Source organism: Anopheles gambiae, chromosome 3 (assembly GCF_943734735.2).
Source record: "Anopheles gambiae chromosome 3, idAnoGambNW_F1_1, whole genome shotgun sequence".
NCBI lineage: Eukaryota > Metazoa > Arthropoda > Insecta > Diptera > Culicidae > Anopheles > Anopheles gambiae.
The window spans coordinates 71764677-71785326 of NC_064602.1; the positions used below are offsets into that span (position 1 = coordinate 71764677).

A 20650-nucleotide genomic window follows, 5' to 3' on the forward strand; every position below is an offset into this window, starting at 1 on the left:
CCGGCGTGTCGTTGTTTTGTTTACGTTTTTCTTTTCCGCTGCCACCATGCAGTCCGGCAGTTTTTCCAAGTGATTACAGCGGCTTTCGTGCACAAAACTATGACGAGCGAAGAGAACGGTGATATAAACGATGTGTTTGAGGACATTTTTCTCACCGAGGAGCGCATCATCGAGGAACACTTTCACCACGGGCTAGCGGACGGGCGGCAGGAACGGTCCGTACAGGAGGCGGAAGATTACGGCCACAAGAAGGGTTCGGAAATTGGACGAGAAATCGGCTTTTATCACACAATCGTGACGGAGATTGCCTCCCAGTCGGAGACGGCAGCGAACGAAAAGGCACACGCGCTGGTACAGGAGCTGCTGGCGGCGCTGGGAAAGTATCCCCGCGAGAACGATCCGGCCGTTGATTTGCTGCACGATTTGCAGCGCATCCGCAACACGTACCGGCGGCTCTGCGCACTGCTGAAGCTGCCCTACAAGTACACGCAAACGAATGCGCTTTCGTTTTAACCCGTCGCTGGCGAAGATGGAGCGTATCAGGCAGCAGGTGGACACGATCGTGCGCTTTCTGCAGCCCAACCTCCCGTTCGTGAACTGCCACATGGTGGACTATCTGACCGAGCAGCACTGGAAGCGGTTCGTGCCGGTGGCGATGCAGTGCGAACTGCGCACCGTGTCCGATTACTTGCAGGCAAAGGATATATTTTGGGGCCAGTTTACGCCATCGTTTGACGGGGAGGAGCGTGATGGTGGTTGCTTTCCGGCGGTGCGGGAATTTATCAAAAACACACGCCATTTCCGTCTCGGAGGAGCGGAAGCTCGGGGAACGGCCCTCACGCTGGACGAGTTTATGGATGCGCTGTCGGACTGTCGGAGAGAAACGCGGCTGAAAATGACGGAACTGATGAACGTGAAGAAGTGTCACGAGGTGGAGGTAGCGGCGGCCGTCGTGGCGTCCCTTTGCAACGGTATGTCAGCGACCCAACCGGACACGAGCCTGGAGGACATTTTGGTGATTGACGCGGGCGATGGGAAGGGATATCTTTCCTCGCGGATTGCACTGGAGCACGGCATCAAGGTGCTTGGAGTGGATTGTAACGAAGAAAACACGAGCAATGCGGAAAAGCGCCGAGAGCGACTCAAGGTAAGGATGAAAGATTGGTCAAGGAAAGACAAAATTAACTTATGTTCTTCTGTTTCTTCAGACCAAAATACCAAAAGCCGTCCAAAAATCGAACCTCGAAGAGGATGAGCATTTTACCAACCTGCTGCAGCGGGGCTCACTGGACACGCTGTACCGCACGGCAACGCAGCTGATTGATTTCAACACCAACCTGATCAAGCTGGCCCAAGAATACTTCCCCGGCGGCCATCACAGCACCTTCTGTCTGTGCGGTTTGCACACGTGCGGCAACCTTGGCCCGAATTGCCTGCGCCTGTTTCACGAAAATCCCACCATCAAGGGAATCTGCAACGTTGGCTGCTGTTACCATCTGATGCAGGAGCAGTTCGTGGTGGACGAGTTCTACAATCCGACGAAAGTGTCCGACAACCCGGGGTACGGGTTTCCCATGAGCAAATACCTGCAGGGGAAGAGCTTTCACCTCGGACGCAATGCGCGCAATTTGGCGGCGGAATCGATTGAACGTGCCTGCACCAATAGGGAGAACCCAAGCGATAAGCTTGGCTATCGGGCCCTGCTGCAGGTGGTGTTGCTAGAGTGTGGCGAGAAAAAATCCCACCAAGTCGGGCGGCTCAAGTGCGACGGGTTTGTGGACTATGTGCGCCGATCCGTACGGAGGTTAGGGCTGGAGCAGCGAGTAACGATTACGGACGACAGCCTACAGGAGCTGGAGGAGCGCTTTAGCGCCGAGCTGGAGCAGCTGAAAGTGTTCTATCTGATAAGGCAACAGTTTGCGCCGGTCGTGGAGACGCTCATCCTGCTCGATCGGCTGCTCTATCTGCGGGAGTGCGGACACGACCGCAGCTTTCTGGTGCAACTGTTCGAACCGGTCGTGTCACCACGGTGCTACGCGTTAATAGCTTTAAAATAGAAACCGCTTCCGAGTGGCATCGCAAAAACCACGCCGAAAATTACTGTTTGTGTTGGTCCGGTTGTTGTATATATTTCACATCGCATCCTCAACCAGCGCCTCGTACAGCCCTTCGTTGGAGTTGAGCGTGAACGCGTTCTTGCGGTAAGTTAGCACCTCGGGCGTGGAGGGCGAACGCTCGATGCGATACTGGGAGAGCAGCTTTAGCAGGGCTATTTTGATCTGCAACGTCCCAAAATGTGACCCCAGACAGGTGCGTGGTCCAACGCCGAACGGCATGTAGGTGCAGGGCTGTATCTGGTCCAGGTTTTCCTTCGCAAAGCGCTCCGGATCGAACACGGTCGGGTTGGGGAAATACTAATGCGAGAAAAGCATCCGGAAGTTACTAGAGAATTGGTATATTATTTTCATAGTTTTTTTTGGTTACCTTTGGATCACGATGGATGGCATAAATTGGAATCATAATGGGCATACCGTTAGGGATAACGTAATCGTGCAACGGTTCCAGCTTGTACCCGGTGCTTCCCTCCGGCAGGGTACACTGTCGCTCGATGAAGGCAAGCACCGGATAGAGACGGTTCGTTTCCGAGATGACCATACCGAGGTACGGCATCTCGTTCGCGTACGCTTCGTACGGAATTTCGCGTCCATATTTTCCAATAATTTCGCGTATCTCTTCGCGCAACCTTTCTTGGACGTGTGGCTATAATTACGTTGAATTAGAAATTATTTAAAAATAATTTCAAACATGTTTCATTTACTTACATTTTTCGTCAGCTCGTAGAGGGCGAACGATAGCACCGAGGAGGTCGTTTCGAAGCTGGCCATATAGAAGGTGGCAGCTTGTGCCACAAGTATGTCTCCTTTGATTGCTGCAAAATAGGAGATCCAGACTCTTGTAATCACATTTTAAGGGACTTTAAGGCGCTCCCTCAACTTACGTATCTTCTCCTTCACACCGAGCGTGGCATTATTGTTTTTCAGCGCAATCATTGAGTCGATAAAATCGCCCCGACTTTCGCCGGTCTGCTCGCGCCGTGCGATCTCCTGCTCGATAATCGCCTTAAGAAATGCTTCCGTGTCGCGGGGGAAAAGCTTCAGCCGCAAATAAGGCACCAGCTCGGGCAGAAAGAAGAACGATGCCATCGTCAGGCCGCGCCCCGGTCCGTAGTCGAAGATCTTCCGCCCATAGTACCGGAACTCGGACTGCTCATCCTTCAGACAGTTGGCCTGCATGCCGAAGAACGTGCTCGCGATCACGTCGGTGGTGAACCGGGCGCAAAGCTCCTTAAACTCCGTCTCGCGCACATTGGGTCGCAGTACGGGTAGGGCGTCGAGTGACGCCATCATGTCTGCACCGACCTGGAAAGTAGTGACCAACACAATTAGCTTCTCGCGATAAGCACTTGAGGTAGAGACAAAAGGGGCAAGAATTTCTGTGTGAAAACACCTGCTCAATAAGGGGCTGCATTCGCTTCAGCTTGGCGCTGGTGACGGAGGGCGACAGAAAGCCGCGCAGCTGCTTCCACAGCGGCTCGCGGATCATGATCAGATTGAAGTACCCGATCGTGTCGTGAAACGGATCGGTACACATCTGCCGATTAATGAAGCGCTGCGCATCGGTACACGTGAGCCGCTTAATAAGCTCGGGGCTACGCAGCACCAGCGCAGGCCGGGTGAAGATGTTAACGCCGAAAAAGTCACTCGAACGCGTTCGGGCATGGTGGTAGATGTGCTCGATGTACTCAAAACTCGAGTGGCGCTGCAGGAAGATCGTGGCAAAGTTGCCGATGATGGGAATCTCCGGTATGTACGGTACGCCGGCCCGAGTCCAGTAGGTTTGCTTGCGCCAGCCGAGGTAAAGGAGCAGCAGCAGGGCTACCGTGTACAAAAGATCAACCACTTCGAGCGACATGATTGCTGCCTGCTACGGGATACTGATAAATACTGACTACGGCAGCCAAGAGACAGCGTGCACGCGCTAAAATAATCCAACGATACAATAATGCAACAGGAAAGTGATTATTTCTTGTGCGTACACAGCGGACCGATTGGTTCACTGATAACGCTCAAAATTCGGCCACCAGCCATTGTGTTTGTTGAGTCGCATGGAAGGATGCATGCCAACAGTGAGCCCTTAATTGGGTCTACTATCAATAGAAAACGGTTGAACTGTTCCAAAATCTTAAATGCATTCGAGCACACGTGGCCGCTATCTTGCCTCGCGGACCAATACGATTGCTTATCATTCTAATCTAATCCACCGCTGACGACCTGACCGGATTCACCTTGTTTGTGTGCAATTGAACGGTTTTTGGGGTGGAAAAAACGGGAGTTGAACTTTGCGCGCTTGCGGGTGCGAGATTTGAGTCATGATATATTTTTGAGGAGAGAAGGTCGATTATAATCGTTCAGGAAGTAGTAATTAAAGCATGGGACAATAGTTGATAGAGGCACGCAATTTATGTTGAGCTGAATGGAGACTGAGTTTTATATTTTTGGAAGCATGCAAGCATCAAATACATGATCGCCCAAGTAAAAATCGATAAGAGAGCAAGCAGTTTGGGATATATGAGTCTTGAAGAACTAATCAGCGTAGTTTTAAACGGTAATAACCCACACTCGTTTGTTTGAATAGGTTACAGGATTACTCTTTACACGTTTTTTCCTATTCTGGAACTGATACAAGATCTATTCCAGTTGTGAAACTGCTCTAGAATCGTTAAATGTTCTTAAATTGAAATCAGTTCCGATTACTGTCCCGGAAAATGTCTTGAAATATTTTGGAACTTCTTTTGAACTGTCGTGCTACTCCAGAAGATCATATGAAAGCTATCCTGAACTCATCCCGAATCTCGAATTGACCACGACTGACTCCAAGTCTCTCCCGATTCTAGAATTGTTCCAATACCTATGCCGGTCGTGGAACTGATCCGGGGTCTTTTAATAACCAATCTGACCTGAACAATCCGAATCGACTTGCCATCCTGTGCCCTATTCCGAATTGTACATGGAACTGATCCATAACTATCCTGGAATTGATCCTGATAGTGCTAGTCCTGTAACACATTCCGATTGCATTAAAACCTGATCCTGATCATGATCCTGGGAACCTCAGATACAAAACTTATGCCATGGCCATGGAGATGATTTCAAACATTTTAATGTATTGAATATGATTCCGAATTGATTATTGCTCTGGAATTTATCCCGATTTATCCTGGAACTAATACTAATCATATCGCGGTGCTGGAGGTTATCTTGATTTCATCTCGGTCATGATGCTGATATCAATTCTACGCAAATGCTGAAACTTATCGCAAACTTATATCGGTGCTAGAACTGAAGATCCTACCAGTTATTGGGTCGAGCGCTGTTCAAGTAGACTGCTAATTCATGCTAAGCATTAGCTTCATATTTAAAGTCCTGTGTGATCTCCATTAGAGACATTAGTGACCTTCAAAAAGCTGATCTCTTGAAGGATAATCTTAATTATTCAATTGTTGTGGCTACGCGAGAGAACACAAAAAGTAAGCATCATTACGTCGTCGGTACCCATTTTAATGTTGTGCCCGCAATCAGTCATGCCTACAATGTGCAATTTGTGTAGGTACACACGACCAAGTTTAATGTACTACCGACATTCGACCAATTGTCCATAGAGCCGCAGTTGATATCACATCTTCTGCTATGTTAGTTTTTCGTTATTTAGAATATGCCTCTGGTAAAAGCAACAGTCATGATCGCTGAAATGATTCAATCAGCGAAATGATTCAAGATAGGACATACAAGGTCATGGTCATGGCACTCATTAATTATATTGTATAGCCGCTGCATGCAATTCTCTGATCAATTAGGTACTGCGCAGCGTTCTACTATTTGTTTTAGTATTTAGCATCCATTCGAGTTGTAATACAGTGCTTTATATAATGAATTCGTCATTATTTAAACAAAAATTGAGCACTATAAAAGAGAATGTAACGTTTATACCAATACCAATATTTAAAAACCCCAGTCCCAAACAAAGACTCTCACACATGCTAATGAGCTTACCTGATCGAGCAACGGGTACATCTGTTTGATTTTGCTCAGGCTAAGTGACGGCGTTAGGTAAGACCGGAGCTGCTTCCAGGGTGGATTTTTAATCATCAGCAAGTTGTAGTACCCGATCGGATCGCCATGTTGATCGGTGGACATGGAGCTGCAAATACGCCGCGAGAGATAATCGAAACAATTAAACCATGCACGCGCACTTCCCTGCCACCCTTTCGTGGCACCCTTACCGATTGCAAAAGAACGCTGCATCTTTAATTAGTATCTGCTTGATCAGCTCCGGATCGCGCAGCACGAGGGTGGGCGTGAGCAGCTTGCTGATGCCAAACAGTGCACTGTCCCGTACCCGCTCGTCCACGTACAGCTCGTCCATTAGATCGAACACGGATTTTCGCATCAGTAACGCGTCGAGGAAGTTGCCCACCAGCGGGCGGCCCTTGATGTGCGGCACCCGTGGGACACACTGCCAGTAGCGTGTGCCGGTTGTAGCGAGAAACCAGACCAAATATAGCACCACACAAACCAGCACCAGCCAGAGATAGCTCTGGAAGGCGTCCACGGTTGGGTAGATCATGGTTGAAAAGACACCTTTTTGGCCCTGTCTGAGACCTGTTAAACGCGCGCGGCTCTGTAATGTACACCGTGTCCCAGGTAAGGTGTCCCAGACACAAACTGTAGAACGTTCACGGTTCGCTGGAGTTCGCTACCGGCCAGTGGGTTTAGAGTTGGAATCGATTGTTTCTGTGGGCACTGATTTTCCTCCTCCGGACACGGTAAATGTGTCAACCGGAGATGTGAGACACAGACGCGTGTGCTACTGTGTGCTGCGTTAGCGCACCAGTGTACGACCTCTATCACGGTTTAGTGCGCGGTTGGTACTAACGTGCAGCGTCGCTGCTGGAAGTTCGCAACGCGCGCTCAAAACCAGGTCGACAGGCAATACGTTTGCAAAGCTGGATGAGTGTGCGTTCTGCGTTTTCAGCCGGCAGAGAAACGGTATTGCTAACTTGAGAGCATGTCCCCGGAGTGTTCTCAACTTGGGAGGGGTAGGTAATCTGAGCAATGTGAGATGATACTTAATTGTCACGTGGACACCTGAGCAATGTGAGATCATACTTAACTGTCACGTGGAACGTTTCGAGAGTTTTGTTTAATTTCTTTTTTTTCCTATTCTTTTAATTACAAAATAATACTGCGTCATGAGCAGAGTTAGCTGCCTCTGACGCGGCTTCCTATCGCTCCAGGGAGGTTCGTTTCTTTTATGAACGATTATAGTGCGCGACGCACTTGTCCGGCTTCGCCCTGGTCGAGCATGTGATAGTGGTGGTGGGAGTTCAGCAGTATGTGAGCAGATTAAATTTCTGCTTTTCAAGCATACGCATATTTATAAGCATGCGTAGATGGGACGGGTGTTTGCTCTCTGCTTTGCGATTGCTTTTTGATGAATGAATATCGCCGGCTTTTGGATTGGATGTGGTGCGTTGGACACAGGGGACACAATGTTCAGTGTCCGAGTCTCGAGTCGGAATGATGACGAGGGTCAGTTCCGAAGGCTAATTGATGGTATGATGTAATGTTTAGTGGCGTAGGTAGAGAGACCGGGGAATTGATAAGGCCTGTTGATTAGGATTTGTTTCATGTATTTTAGTTTTTTGGTTTTGACGGTGTCTCTTGATGTTATTCTCGCTATACCCTAATTTTCTATGTGTTAGATATTTTTGTAAGTGCACTTTTATATATTATATTCCACAGTTCATACTTTACTGTCTAAATCTTTTATACATTGAAATTTAATCATTTCACATACAAATTTGTTAATATGTTCAGAGTTGTCAAACACAGGCGGTTCAGCTAATTAAACCGAATGCTATTTTTATTTAATTATCAGATGCAAGATATCAGGCTTGCCGCAAGCCACCAATGGGGTTGGTTATCTTTCGCTGTAAATATCCGCTTAACCTATTGCAAGATAGTCAGTCTTGCCGTGTGCTGGGCATAATGTTTGTGTTTGGGTTTTATTGTGTTTTATTTAATCAAATGACTTTAATAAATGCTAAAGAATGCATGATAAGCTTTTAGTGATACGATTCTTTACAACACATTTTTACAGGGTTTACCAGCAAAACAAACAACTACTCAAATCAATATAACAATCGTCTCTTGAAATAGCCATCGTATACAACCCGAAATTCAAATAGCACCACCTTGTTATTTAGCAATAATTCTGAATTTACCATATCGAGAAAGATTTTCTTTGTTCAGAATGTTAAAAGAATCTTTTACTCCTTTCAAGCACATTTCTTCAATATTTCAATGTGATTTGTTTCTATTTTTCCGATCAGATCAGAAATTTTCCGCAAAATAGGTCCAAAATAAGAATAGCATCACCGCGAAAATAGCTTTCTGTTCTTTTTTTGCAGGATTTCGTTGAGGTTATGATTCGGTTTCGTTTATTAAAGTGAATTATTAAGTGAATATTATTAAGTGAAGTTATTCAAAAATAAGAAAGATGGACATTATTTATTTCGTTACACGGCCAGTATGGGTCTACTTGCAGCATCTGGAGTACGAAAATAAGGTATAATGCAAAGAAGTATATGGTAGAGGTATATTACGACCGTGAGGATAGTTCGACAACGTTTTAAACAGATACTTGAGTTGGCAGGATAATTAAAAATGTTTACAAATTCTGCCTCTAAATCCACAATTATTTAAAAAAAACATGCTGGAGCTATTTAAATTTCTCGCAGTGTAGCATGTCACGTACACTACACCATGGTGCTGTGCTGTCTATTCTAGGACACAATTGTCATGACCATGTCGTCAGTTGGGCTGTTAAACCTTGTATCGAATAAACTAGGATTTATACTGAGACAAAAAAAAAATCAACAATAATCCATTTTCTATAGTTTTAAATATTTTCCAACAAAGACAATTGATTTGGCATTTGGTGATGCAATTCATTGTAATTTGCTCAATAAGATGTCAAATTTAAAAATCCTTATAAGTTGGGCACCATGCAATTCGGTAACAAAAAGTATTTGAAAGTGATCTGACAAAACCCCTTCCTTAGAACTCATTTCGATTATAATCATCTTTATTACCTGTTAGAATATTATAAAAGTTACCCTATCCTCGCCTTCTTTCATAGAAATTATAATTACTTTGTAGAAACTATAACTGATCCGGCGATCTCATCTAACGCACGATCACGTTTTAAAAGCTTTTGTATTTATCATTTTGGAATTGGATCATTCTAATTTTTGCCATTTTTCACCATTTGCTGATCATTCGCAATGAAAGAATACTTAACTACTGTTAAAATTATTTCATAAGACAAATCTTTATCAATATAAAAATGTAATATTGTTAGTTGTTCTTTTGAGTTTGACACCTCTGAGCTTCAGCCGCACCGTACTGTACCTATTTTAATTGCATTAATTCTACCCAAATGGATCATACGTGTGCTTAATGCTCAATCTCTAACCACCCCAAGCGAAAGTGAACCTTTAAGATAACCTTTTTAAAAAATATTAAAACCCCGGTCCTTTACTAACTGATACGGATTAGTATTTATGCTACCGGCGAATGGTTCGAACAAAAAGAGAAACGCAACGTTCGGGCGAATGAGTGTTTATTGACGCTATAACTTTCAGCACGTCATATCGCAGGAATGCCAATGATGTTGAGGTAGAAAATGATTTTCTACTGACTTCCTCCTCTGCCTCCTCCTCTTCCTTCACCCACCGATCGGTGTGTCTTCGGTACGGGAAGATCGCACACGATCACACATTCTTGGTGGCAAATTTATGGTTCATTTTTCCACATGTTATGAGCGCGTGAAGCGAAACGTCTGCAGCGTTACCAACAGATTGTTTAGTGTTTATGAGACGTTCGGACGTTGCCTGTTGTGCACGCGTGACAGTTGGAAATTAAAAGGGAGTTGTGGAATATTAAGCACTAACGGTGAAGAATGTTTAGTTATGTTTTCAAGGATGCGGGGTTAAAAACAAGACATCAGAAATTAGTAAATGATGGACTAGCGGGTCAGTATTTGACATCGCTGTTTGGTTAAATCACACAATTGTGAAGGACGCGTGAAAACCAACCGGGTTTGCGGGTACCATGTGTTGTAGAATAACAGAGCATTAAACTAGTGACGCAAGCGGAGCGAGACTCCCTTATCTAAACATTATTTGTCATACAGTTTACTAAACTATATGATCTGCAAGGTTTCACATCCATTGGCGCTTGTTTTTGGAGTTCACTTTTATCGATCACGTCATCGGCGGCAGTACAGCTGGTGGAGTTCTAAAAATGAACACATTCAAAGCGCTGCGGTAGTGCCAGGAGCTAGTAGTAGTGCCGCCCCAAAACAGCACATGCCGCACTCTGTTCACTTTTTGGGGCGACTTCCCGAGATTTTCCCGATAAAAGGCTTCACGCGCCACACGTGTTGCCGGTTGCCGAGGGCGAGCGCCGCACATTGACTTTGACATTGAGCGCGGGAAGCAAAATCTGTACGGCCTCGCGCTCTGCTAAGTCCTCGAGCCGAGGGAAACTGCTGCTAATGGAGGGCTGCTAATAGTGTGTAGATAGTGTGCGAGGGATGAATTTTTATTTTGAGAGCATTGCCACCGGTGACGGCCATTCCATGGACCGAATTTGTGTGTGTGTGTGTTGGCGGTATTTGACATGGTTTTTTGGCACAAAAACGAGTCAGAGAAGAAACGGCGAGAACATCTTGATGCTTCCCCGAGAGCGAAAGGTAGCTGATCTCATCGTTTATAATATCGAGGTTTTTCTTATAGATTTTGGGTTTTTTTTCTCCTCCTTGCCTCGTGTACTATTCCTAGGGCAATATTTTTGCTTCCTGTGGTACAGCTCGGATGTGATGTCACCGTGACTTGGGGGGAGATTGAATGTGTTTTTTGGGAGGGAATGGTGTCCCATAGGCTAGATATGTGTGTTGACGACAGTGAATGATTTGCCGCAGTAAATATCAACTACTTTGGAATTGTTTGTAAGAACGAAACGGGTTGCACTTAAGGATAAACAAGAGCCAATGGGCAGTAGGGTAAATGTACCTATAGTGGTGGTAGTACCAATAGTGGTGGTATTGCACTAAAATGCGGTTCATACGGCAAATTAAAAGTAATTAAGTTATTTACGTTAGTGTGAAATGTTCTTTAGCCTTTTACAAAGGGTTTAAAAGTAAAATGGGGCCATTCCTTTACTTTTTTTTTTTTCTCTGGCTCAACAACCGATGTCGGTCAAGGCCTGCCTGTACCCACTTGTGGGCTTGGCTTTCAGTGACTAATTGATTCCCCCCCATAGCAGAATAGTCAATCCTACGTATGGCGGCACGGTCTGTTTGGGGATTGAACCCATGACGGGCATGTTGTTAAGTCGTCCGAGTTGACGACTGTACTACGAGACCGGCCTTATTCCTTTACTTAGTGACCGAAAAATCCATTATTTTGTGAAATGTGTCAACATTTTTCCAAAATCCTTAGGATTTCATAACGAAACTCATATTTCTGTTAACGTTTTAAATGACCACTTAACCACGCAATTACTAGTTTTTCAACATAACTGTTATGAAATATTATTGTTTTACTAAAATTATTTGCCTTTTGATCATATTTATGCATTTTTAAGTGTTTTTTTTTACCATAGTGCCATTATAGGTACACAAAACAGGCATGTTCCTATAGTGGTTATAGTTATAAAATCAATAAAAACAGGTCGTTTTAGATTTTTTCGAGCATATTTTCGACATGTCGTACTGTTTTCACTAAAATAAGCAACAGAAACGAGTTTTATGTAGGTAATTTACCATAGACAGGCCAAAATTCGCTTATATGGCTGAATGAAAAATTGACTTCAAATCAAGCACACTCTTCCGGGTGTAGGTTGACGACAGGTGTGATGCAGTACTTTAGTCAATAGTTTCATCAACCGAATTCATTCATTTTTTACGATCAAATTATGTAAGAAATCGAAATTATAACAGTAATCCTTGCTATTCATACGAAAACAGCTTCAAAACTAAGTTCGATTGATATGATACACTGTTTTTGAGGCATCTTTGTTTACCACCACTATAGGAACACAATAAGACGACTATAGGAACCATACCACCATTATAGGTACAACGAAGCAGTCACAAAAATATGTATTTTTTCGTAAGTTTGATGTATTTCATGGTAAAAATGGTTGTGATTGCGAAGATAAAACATATTACAATTGCTATTGCTATAATGACGAGCTATACGAGATGTACGGCGACCTCACTGTCGTACAGCGTATTAAGCTCGCCAGGCTCCGGTGGGCTGGCCATGTTGTACGCATGGAAACGGACGACCCAGCCCGTAAAGTCTTTTTAGGCCGTCCACAAGGACAGAGGAGACGTGGTAGGCCCAAATTGAGGTGGCAAGATAGCGTGGAGGCGTCCGCCATTAAGGCCGGGATAACGGACTGGCAGACGAAGGCGCGAGACCGTGAGCGGTTTCGGACACTCCTGAGGCAGGCCAAGACCGCAAAGCGGTTGTAGCGCCGGATAAGTAAGTAAGTAAGTAACAATTGCTATGTGTTAAAATATTCAGAAATTGTCCTTCCTGACACTTTAAATCTATTAAAACACGTTGGTACCACCACAAATTGCACCACTATTGGTACATTTACCCTATACAAAGCGAAAAAGATTAAATCATTGATGAAGGATTGATATATTTACTAGAGATTGATATATTTACCTTCTTTGCTCGTCAAATATATGATCTCGAGCCATATTCTTTATACACACATCGCATAACGCATGTCACAGAGATACGAAAAAGTGTGCCAACTGTATCAGATAGAATAAGTTCTAGTGAATCAAAAAAACCTCTTCTTTTCATTTATTGTCGTTGGTTGAATGTTTTATAGCTTTTAATATTTGTTTTTAAAAAATCGTCAAAACATTTTACTTATCGTTCCCATGTATTAATTTTACTGTTTATCATGTTCGCTGAACTAATTTTAATTTATTTTTTATGTTCTGAACTTCTGATTTGATTCACTTTTTTTATTTCTGTATAACTGTTCAATACAAAGATCTGTTCCTATATCTTGTTTGGACTAATCATTTACGGTTTCGTATAACATGATCTTTATTTTGGATAAATCATGCTTTACCAAATGTGAAACGAAAGTTTTTGATGCTTTTTTTTATAGAAAAAATGTAGGACAATGGAACCAAAATAAAAAAGCATACGAAGAATATCCAGGCAGGAAAATAGAGATTGCAAGGATAGAACAAAAAATAACATATAAAATATGTAAAATTGGTAATATTCACAAGCTAAACAACATAAAATCCAGAAACAAGAGAAAGCTTCGAAATCTGCGAGAAATGGAGCACCGGTCAAAATAGCAGCCATTTGCCTTATGCTTTTACTCGCTAGACATTGATGAGGCTCTTCACGAAACCCAATATCTTGTACAGACTCGGACAATTTTTATCGACAAAAAGAAGATGCATTTATATGACATCGTTCAGGAATATATTTGAGATTTTATGGGATTACAAAGACCTAAAAGTTGAACGTTGGTATGGTGGAAAAATTGGATAGGCCTATTGACAAGACCCTCAAACATTCTGGGGAAGACTGGCGGCGGAGTAATTTCCAAAAGGGAAGTTCTAATTTGTTGTTCTATAATCTCGAACAACATCAACTGTTAGTGTCCAATATTTAAGTAATGCTTCTGCATTCTATGATATATTACAAGCGGCGCTTACAATTCCTAAATTAATGAATGAATTGAATGAACTTTTGTTGCAATTGGCTAAGAATAAGTGCATGTACGTACCAGGATGTGGAAAGTAATAGGATGTGGATGCGGAAAGTAATTCACCGATACTATTAGTACCGAAGAAATCAGTTGAAGGCAAGAAGAAATGGCGTTTAGTACAGTGGCGGATTTAACGGTACGCGGATTGAGCGGCCGCGGGGGGCCCCGTCTATTTAGGGCCCCCGTGGATGGTAATTCCAGTATATACAACAATGTGTACAGTAGTCTCATTGAGAACTTTTGTGCCCAATAGGGGCCCCATGGACGAAGAAACTCATACTTGGTGTTTGGTACATGGTGTCTAAAAATGATATCGAGCTAGCCCTTGCTTTTTTACTATATCGTTTCATAGACTTGAAAAAACGATCAAGTATAATTCGTAATTCGTTGATAGGCAGTGTGTTAGATCGTCGTCAAGAAGTTTGTGATCTAGGCGTTACACTGGGCTCTAGTTTAAATTTCCGTTTACACGTTGACAACACTGTTAAAATATAAGATGCTAGGTTTTATCTTTCGACAATTCCGATAATGTAGTCATGGGCCGGTCTGGTGGTACAGTCGTCAACTCGTACGACTTAACAACATGCCAGTCATGGGTTCAAGCCCCGAATAGACCGTGTTCCCATACTTAGGACTGACTATCCTGCTACGGTAACAATAAGTCATTGAAAGCCAAGGTCCCTTCACTAGTGGTTAGAGGCAGGCCTTGACCGGCAACGGTTGTTGTGCCAATGAAGAAGAAGTCCTGTCTTAAGTCTTACGTCGTTGTTTACTTGTCTTGTGCGCACGGGGGTGAAGTACTGCTCAGTACTTCGGTTCCCGAATTACACTACGATGATTAACACAATAGAGGCAATACAATGGAAGTTTACAAGACTTGCATTGAAATGCGACCAATTCAGAGGACTCACAACCATGCTAAGTTATCGTTCACGTTACCTTCTGCTTGGCCTACAGACGCTCGAGCACCGTTTTAAGGTAAACAAATGCATTTGTTCTTCATCTACGTGCCTTCGAGATCTCTTCGCTCTCGTAACTTGCTTGTTTATGAGTGCAGGTGTACTTTATATGGATATAATGAGCCATTACTAGCTATGAAAAGGCAATTCAATTAATGGTCTTATGGCTTTGATTTTATTAACGAGTTAACGACCAACGTATTTAAAGAGAATATTATATTAATTTCACCGGACACCGGATTAAGGCAGATGTCGATCTCGAGAATCCCCCCCCCCCCCCGCCAGCAAATCGGTGAGTTTGATTCAAAGCCAATTGTAATATTCCCCCCCGCCCCGCTCGACACCAACAGGGTCAATTTCTAACGTTTTCTACAGGTGTCCATCTTACCTTTCATGGTGTCCATCTTATCTTTCATGGTGTCCATCTTTCCCATATTAGGTGTACGTCTTACTCGAACATTTCAAAACTGCACAAAAAAGACATGTTTTTTATTCATGACAAAACAAAACAGGTGATAGAAACTTGACAGTTTCAACAGTTTTTCTAATAAAAAATTGCTGTATGATAAGGTGTGCCCATCTTCATGGTGGCTGTATTTATATATCCCTATTTTTAACGTTTTTCTTCATGTGTACGTCTTTATCTACCTACCTCTATAACTGGGTCAAACAATAAAAAAGACAGTATCTATTAATTTAATAAATAATGGAAAATAATAGGGCAATTCTAAAGGAAAGGCTCAACAGTTATCTAAAAACAAGCATGTATAAATATATGAAAAATGTAAATCAAGTGATAGGAAATTAGGAATAACGTCTTTAAAAATAGTAGTAATGATAAAGGCGTCAAAATAGCATTAAACATAAAAAAAACTCTCCACTTGTCTGGGAAATGCTTTCCCAATCCTAGCTTCCTTTGCTAGCCTTTGTATTTTTCCTGCACCACAGCAATTCCACCTCAAACCTCATCGTACTGCAACAAAACACCATATCACAATAAAATGATGAAAGACACCAGATCAAATCGGATCGATCAAAATTTCGTGTGGTCCGTTTTGTTTATTTGCTGCCGGACCCTGTCAGTGTGATGAAGTGAAGTTTCATCACGCATTCATCACAAAATAAATGCGCAACTATTTCTGGTGGTTTTTGTTTGGAGGCATGGTGTAGTATGCCTTCCGATGATGAAATCATTTCAATTTCATCACCTATTCGGACGATTTTGAGGCACGAAACGGGCTGTGAAGGGTGGGAATGTACTATTTGCCTTAACTCACCGTATGCTCAGTGCGCGTGTGTGTGTGTTGTGTTAGAAAACAGACGACGAGAGGATGTTTTCTCAAATTCCAATTCCACAGAAACTTCCTTCAGGAAACTTGGGTCTTATGAATGGTACGTGAAGGAAATAATTATTTGACCAAACAGCGCATGTAAAAGCAAATCTTTCGGTCATGAATTAATTATGAGGATTACCGGGTGACAGTTGCACGGTCAACCGTCTTCTTCACACACTGTTTGCATAATGAGCAATAAATGCCGTCGCCTATTGACCAGTCAGATGGGTTAGCAAATAGGCATTGAAGGTGACATAATTTAAACAGCTTGGAGCTCAACACATCCGGCCACACAAATGAAACCCCGATAATTGAACTTGGCACAACAGACCCAATGCATGAAGTGTTTTAGCACCCTTGAAAAGGTAGTCACTCCCTCACACTAGAGAAATGACGTCACTCCGAGGAAGTTCTAAGTGATATTTAGATGCTTACCTTGCGTGCGTGATCGTTAACAAAACAACTTGCGCGCGCGCGTCTCAAGTCGCGTGTGTGTTTGATCGCGGAAATGTAATCCTACCAGCTCATGATGACGTTGCATGGGGCTGTCTAATGTCTGGAAGTCTGGACACAGTCGGTCATCCGATTGGACGACTTGGGGGCGACGGCGCGTATCGCACTGCTGCCTTTACATTGTCTGGGGTTACGGGGTTTTTACGGGATCGAATGCTTCGTTGATTTCAAAAAACTTGTCCCTCTTGATCATCCCCTTCTGGCTGTCTGTAGATCTACGTTCACTGGAGATTTCGGGTCTTGCGAGGGGTTCTTTTTCAACATCATTTTATGTTGATATTCTCTGAGCTGGGGGGATTAAATGGTTGTGTTTGTTTTCCAACGAAGCATCCCCGGTTTTTTGGAGATTGAATGAAAGGAGCAATAAAAGAACTGAATAAAAGATCAACAATGATAAATGAATAGAGCTTGAGAGGTCGTATGTCAATTCAAATGCCAATTTGTATCTAAAATATGTGTACAATCGTTTGAAATTGAGTATTTTTTAAAAGAAATTATACAAATTTAGGAGAAGTTATTTTGAATTAATATGATTTTGTCAAATTTAGAGGTAAAAAATGGGTTGAAAATCATAAAAATTTATAAATTTGTTTTATCCCAAGCGAAACTTTAGAAAAGATTTCTTTCAAATACTAATGAACTTTCCGTAGCTCAAAATGATAGTAAAAGGTATTTAAACCATTTAAAATATTTCAATTATTTTCCCTCTACAACAACGTCGAAGTGCGATATGAATCTCGTCACCGTTCGATGCGCATTCGGCCAATGGATTCCGAGAGTTTGCCGGAGCGCCGAGCCCGAGTGTTTGGATATTTGTTTTCGTTTGCCGAACGCATTCATAACGCAACGGAAGGGTAAAACGGGGGCAAAATCTGACGCGGAAAGATGCAACCACTGCCCCGCAACGCCGATGATCATGATGATGGCCAGAAACAGTGCGTTAATGTTGCTTTTCCTCCCCTCAGGAGAGAAACAAATAAAACACACCGAAACGCGTTTTGGCACGTGTTCCGGCGGTGGGGTTTGGAAAACGCCAACACGAAACGTGCGTTTTAATCCCACAGCAACAAGTGGCATATCGGTGGCTAAAGTGCGTCAGGCGCGCGGTTTGGTACCGGTTTGGTGTGGTGAGTATCACTGTTTATCAGACCGTAGCCGTGCCTCGGGAGGTAATCAAACGTTTGCAGCGAGCCGAGCTGATGGACGCATTTTTGGACGCATGAAATACGTTTGCACACGAGGAAATACAGAAATGATAAACAGGCGTTTGCAGGAATTGAAGGAAAGTAGCTTATTCTTGGTGAAATTTTCAAATGCTACATTGTTTGGTGCCGAGTTGGACGCTTCTTCTTGGAAGTGCATTTCTTACGCTGACAAGATCACGTACTAGTGTGTGATATTTTTAATCAACATTAAAAAAAATAATAGTAGTCGAGTCGTCTGATATTTCAGTTAAGCCAACTAAATTGTTCATGGAAGACAAAGGCCATTTGAAGCAGTTGAACAATATTTAATGCAACAAAAATCTATTATTCGATGATTCACGATCGTTTCTAGACGTTGCACACAACCTTTTACAGGGTTACAGTACATGTACTAGGTGGCTTCGACCAGATCGAGAACCGTCCTACGAATGGCTTTGTGCGGTCATTCTCGATGTAATGTAGTTCTATTCCGAATAGTTCTGAATACTAACGCTTCGATTCCATATTAGCTTTATACTGGCTTACGAGAGAGGTGGTTTTTAACAGGTTGTTACTACAGGGAAGTAGCCTGGCATCGAAACGATCCATTTTAGGTCTTGCATGTCAGTTAATCAATGTAGTGCTATTCCTATTGAACGCTATGAAACACAACCACGTACACGGAGATACACGGAGGTATACGGAGTTCTCTTATACGCGGATTCGGAGAAACGCGGTTTTCTAAACTTGACAATTCTTTGAGCAAATTGTACTGATTTGACACATCAATTGTAAATTGCCAAATAAGTTCCCTTTTGATAGAATATTAAAAATCATTGCAAAAGGGTTAAAACTATTATATGCAGGTCAGAATCATATCAAATAATTATTTGACTATTATACGAAAATTTGTGAAATTTTGGGGAATCACGCGATTCGACTTAGGCGGAAATTCAAGATACGCGGCATTTTGCGACAGTTTTCGGTCCCCATTAACCGTGTATCTCGGGGACCGCCTGTACATGCACAATTGTACATGTACAATTTGAATAGTATGCTCCAACACCTTCAGATAACTAACATAAAGTTCCACACAGCACCACTAATGGTATTACTATACATAAAGTTGAGTTGATTTTAAATGAAGCGATCTTTATTCCTGCGATTCAAAATTCAACGTTCTGTTTGTAACCATTTTAACAATCCTTTGAGTGCCTCTTTTAATCCATTATACAGAAATCTTAGTTATTAAATCAATAAAAACATGACATTTTACTTTTTTTTTCGACGATATTTTTGACATGTCGTGGTGTGTTCATTAAAATAAGCAGCAGAAATGAGCTTTCTGTAAGTAATTTACCAAACAAAGGCTAAATTCGCTTATCTGGCTGAGTGAAAAATCGACCTCAAGTCAAGCTTTTTCTTCCGGATGAGGGTTGACGACAGGTCAATATTTTCATCAACCGAATTCATTCATTTTTTACGATCAAATTATGTAAGAAATCGAAATTATAACAGTAATCCTTGCTATTCATACGAAAACAGCTTCAAAACTAAGTTCGATTGATATGATACACTGTTTTTGAGGCATCTTTGTTTACCACCCACTTTAGGAACAGAATACGACGACTATAGGAACCATACCACCATGATAGGTACAACGAAGCAATCCCAAAAATATGTATTTTTTCGTAAGTTTGATGTATTTCATGGTAAAAGTGGTTGTGATTGCAAAGATAAAACATATTCCAATTGCTATGTGTTAAAATAATCATGAATTTACCTTCCTGACACTTTCAATCTATTAAAATACATTTGTTCCACTACAAATTGCACCACTATTGGTACATTTACCCTACCTAATTCGTCTAACATAATCGAAAAATCTCTAGCACGTGTTACAATAATAAAAAATTACAAAACATTTCAAAGCTTAAATGTGTGTTACATATTTGTTATGCTTGATTTTGATACCGGAAAACTTGCAAAGTTCATGAACCACGTAATTGTTCCGCAACAAGAATATCTAGCGCTCTATTAACCTTGTTCAGGATTACAGAGTTTCCACAAGTTTTAATTTGTTTTTATTTATTGAAAGCATTTTAAATATTTTGAACGGAGTTTTGCCTCTGTAACTGCCACTAAACTGTGGGACAAATTCAAATACATGTGTGTAACAGTAACAGACATCTCATACAACCCTTTAAACATGCGAAATATTTTCATTTCCGTTTGATTTAAATCGATTTGTTTGCTGCTAACATTGCAACTGTGGCAACAAAACGAAACAACAGGTGGAAAGCAAAACAAACAGAAGAGGGTAGAAAGTAGCAGCAGCAAAGCAGCAAAAATGAATTTCCCTCTTTAAATCCAAACCGTTTCGAGCGCGATCGGGAAAAGAAAAACAATGATATGAAAATAAATTTCATTGCCATTTTTTTAATCTACAGCTCACCATAACCATACTCTCTTATTCTTTCGTTCTCTCTCTCTCTCTGTTTCTCTCTCTCTCTCTCTCTCTCTCTCTCTCTCTCTCCCTCTCTCTCACTCATTCTGAGTGTTGCACTTCTCTTGCTAAAAATATCCTTTTGGTGTGTTTTTATTCTTCTTTCCACTTTCCATTACCATCACCTCTCCTCACCTTCTTCATTTGGCTCCCCATACTCCACCCCTTCATTGGATATGTGTCATCTTTAATTTGCTGATTTTCCGCG

General features: G+C 42.4%; 3 protein-coding genes across 4 annotated transcripts; 2 read left to right on the forward strand and 1 right to left on the reverse strand.

The window, feature by feature from the left end:
* The first annotated feature begins 99 nt into the window (after nt 1-99).
* On the forward strand, nt 100-915 carry LOC133393020 (protein LTO1 homolog). Its single transcript, XM_061655914.1, has one exon. The coding sequence runs from the start codon at nt 100-102 to the stop codon at nt 511-513; it is 414 nt and encodes a 137-aa protein (XP_061511898.1). The 3' UTR covers nt 514-915.
* Nucleotides 497-2097, forward strand: LOC1271005 (probable methyltransferase-like protein 25). The gene is made up of 2 exons (XM_061655912.1): nt 497-1147; nt 1209-2097. The coding sequence occupies exons 1-2, from the start codon at nt 497-499 to the stop codon at nt 2055-2057; spliced, it is 1500 nt and encodes a 499-aa protein (XP_061511896.1). The 3' UTR covers nt 2058-2097.
* Nucleotides 2098-2103: 6 nt separating this feature from the next.
* LOC1271003 (cytochrome P450 6g1) lies at nt 2104-8104 on the reverse strand. 2 transcript variants are annotated; one of them, XM_061655910.1, is made up of 6 exons: nt 6341-8104; nt 6111-6258; nt 2999-3419; nt 2823-2929; nt 2485-2760; nt 2104-2414 (listed from the first exon to the last, which is right to left on the reverse strand). In XM_061655910.1, exons 1-6 carry the CDS (start codon nt 6682-6684, stop codon nt 2133-2135), a joined length of 1578 nt encoding a protein of 525 aa, XP_061511894.1. In that variant the 5' UTR covers nt 6685-8104; the 3' UTR covers nt 2104-2132. The 2 variants fall into 2 exon arrangements, with proteins under 2 accessions (XP_061511894.1, XP_061511895.1); XM_061655911.1 differs by lacking the exons at nt 6111-6258; nt 6341-8104 and adding an exon at nt 3508-4393.
* Nucleotides 8105-20650: the final 12546 nt, after the last annotated feature.

Bases quoted from the DNA above. Each gene is read 5' to 3' on its own strand.
- LOC133393020 (XM_061655914.1), top strand. From the start codon at position 100: ATGACGAGCGAAGAGAACGGTGATATAAACGATGTGTTTGAGGACATT.
- LOC1271005 (XM_061655912.1), top strand. From the start codon at position 497: ATGCGCTTTCGTTTTAACCCGTCGCTGGCGAAGATGGAGCGTATCAGG. The intron at 1,148-1,208 runs GTAAGGATGAAA...CTGTTTCTTCAG, and splicing joins AGCGCCGAGAGCGACTCAAG to ACCAAAATACCAAAAGCCGT.
- LOC1271003 (XM_061655910.1), bottom strand. From the start codon at position 6,684: ATGATCTACCCAACCGTGGACGCCTTCCAGAGCTATCTCTGGCTGGTG. The intron at 3,420-6,110 runs GTAAGCTCATTA...ACTACTTTCCAG, and splicing joins TGTACCCGTTGCTCGATCAG to GTCGGTGCAGACATGATGGC. The intron at 2,930-2,998 runs GTAAGTTGAGGG...CCTATTTTGCAG, and splicing joins CGGTGTGAAGGAGAAGATAC to CAATCAAAGGAGACATACTT.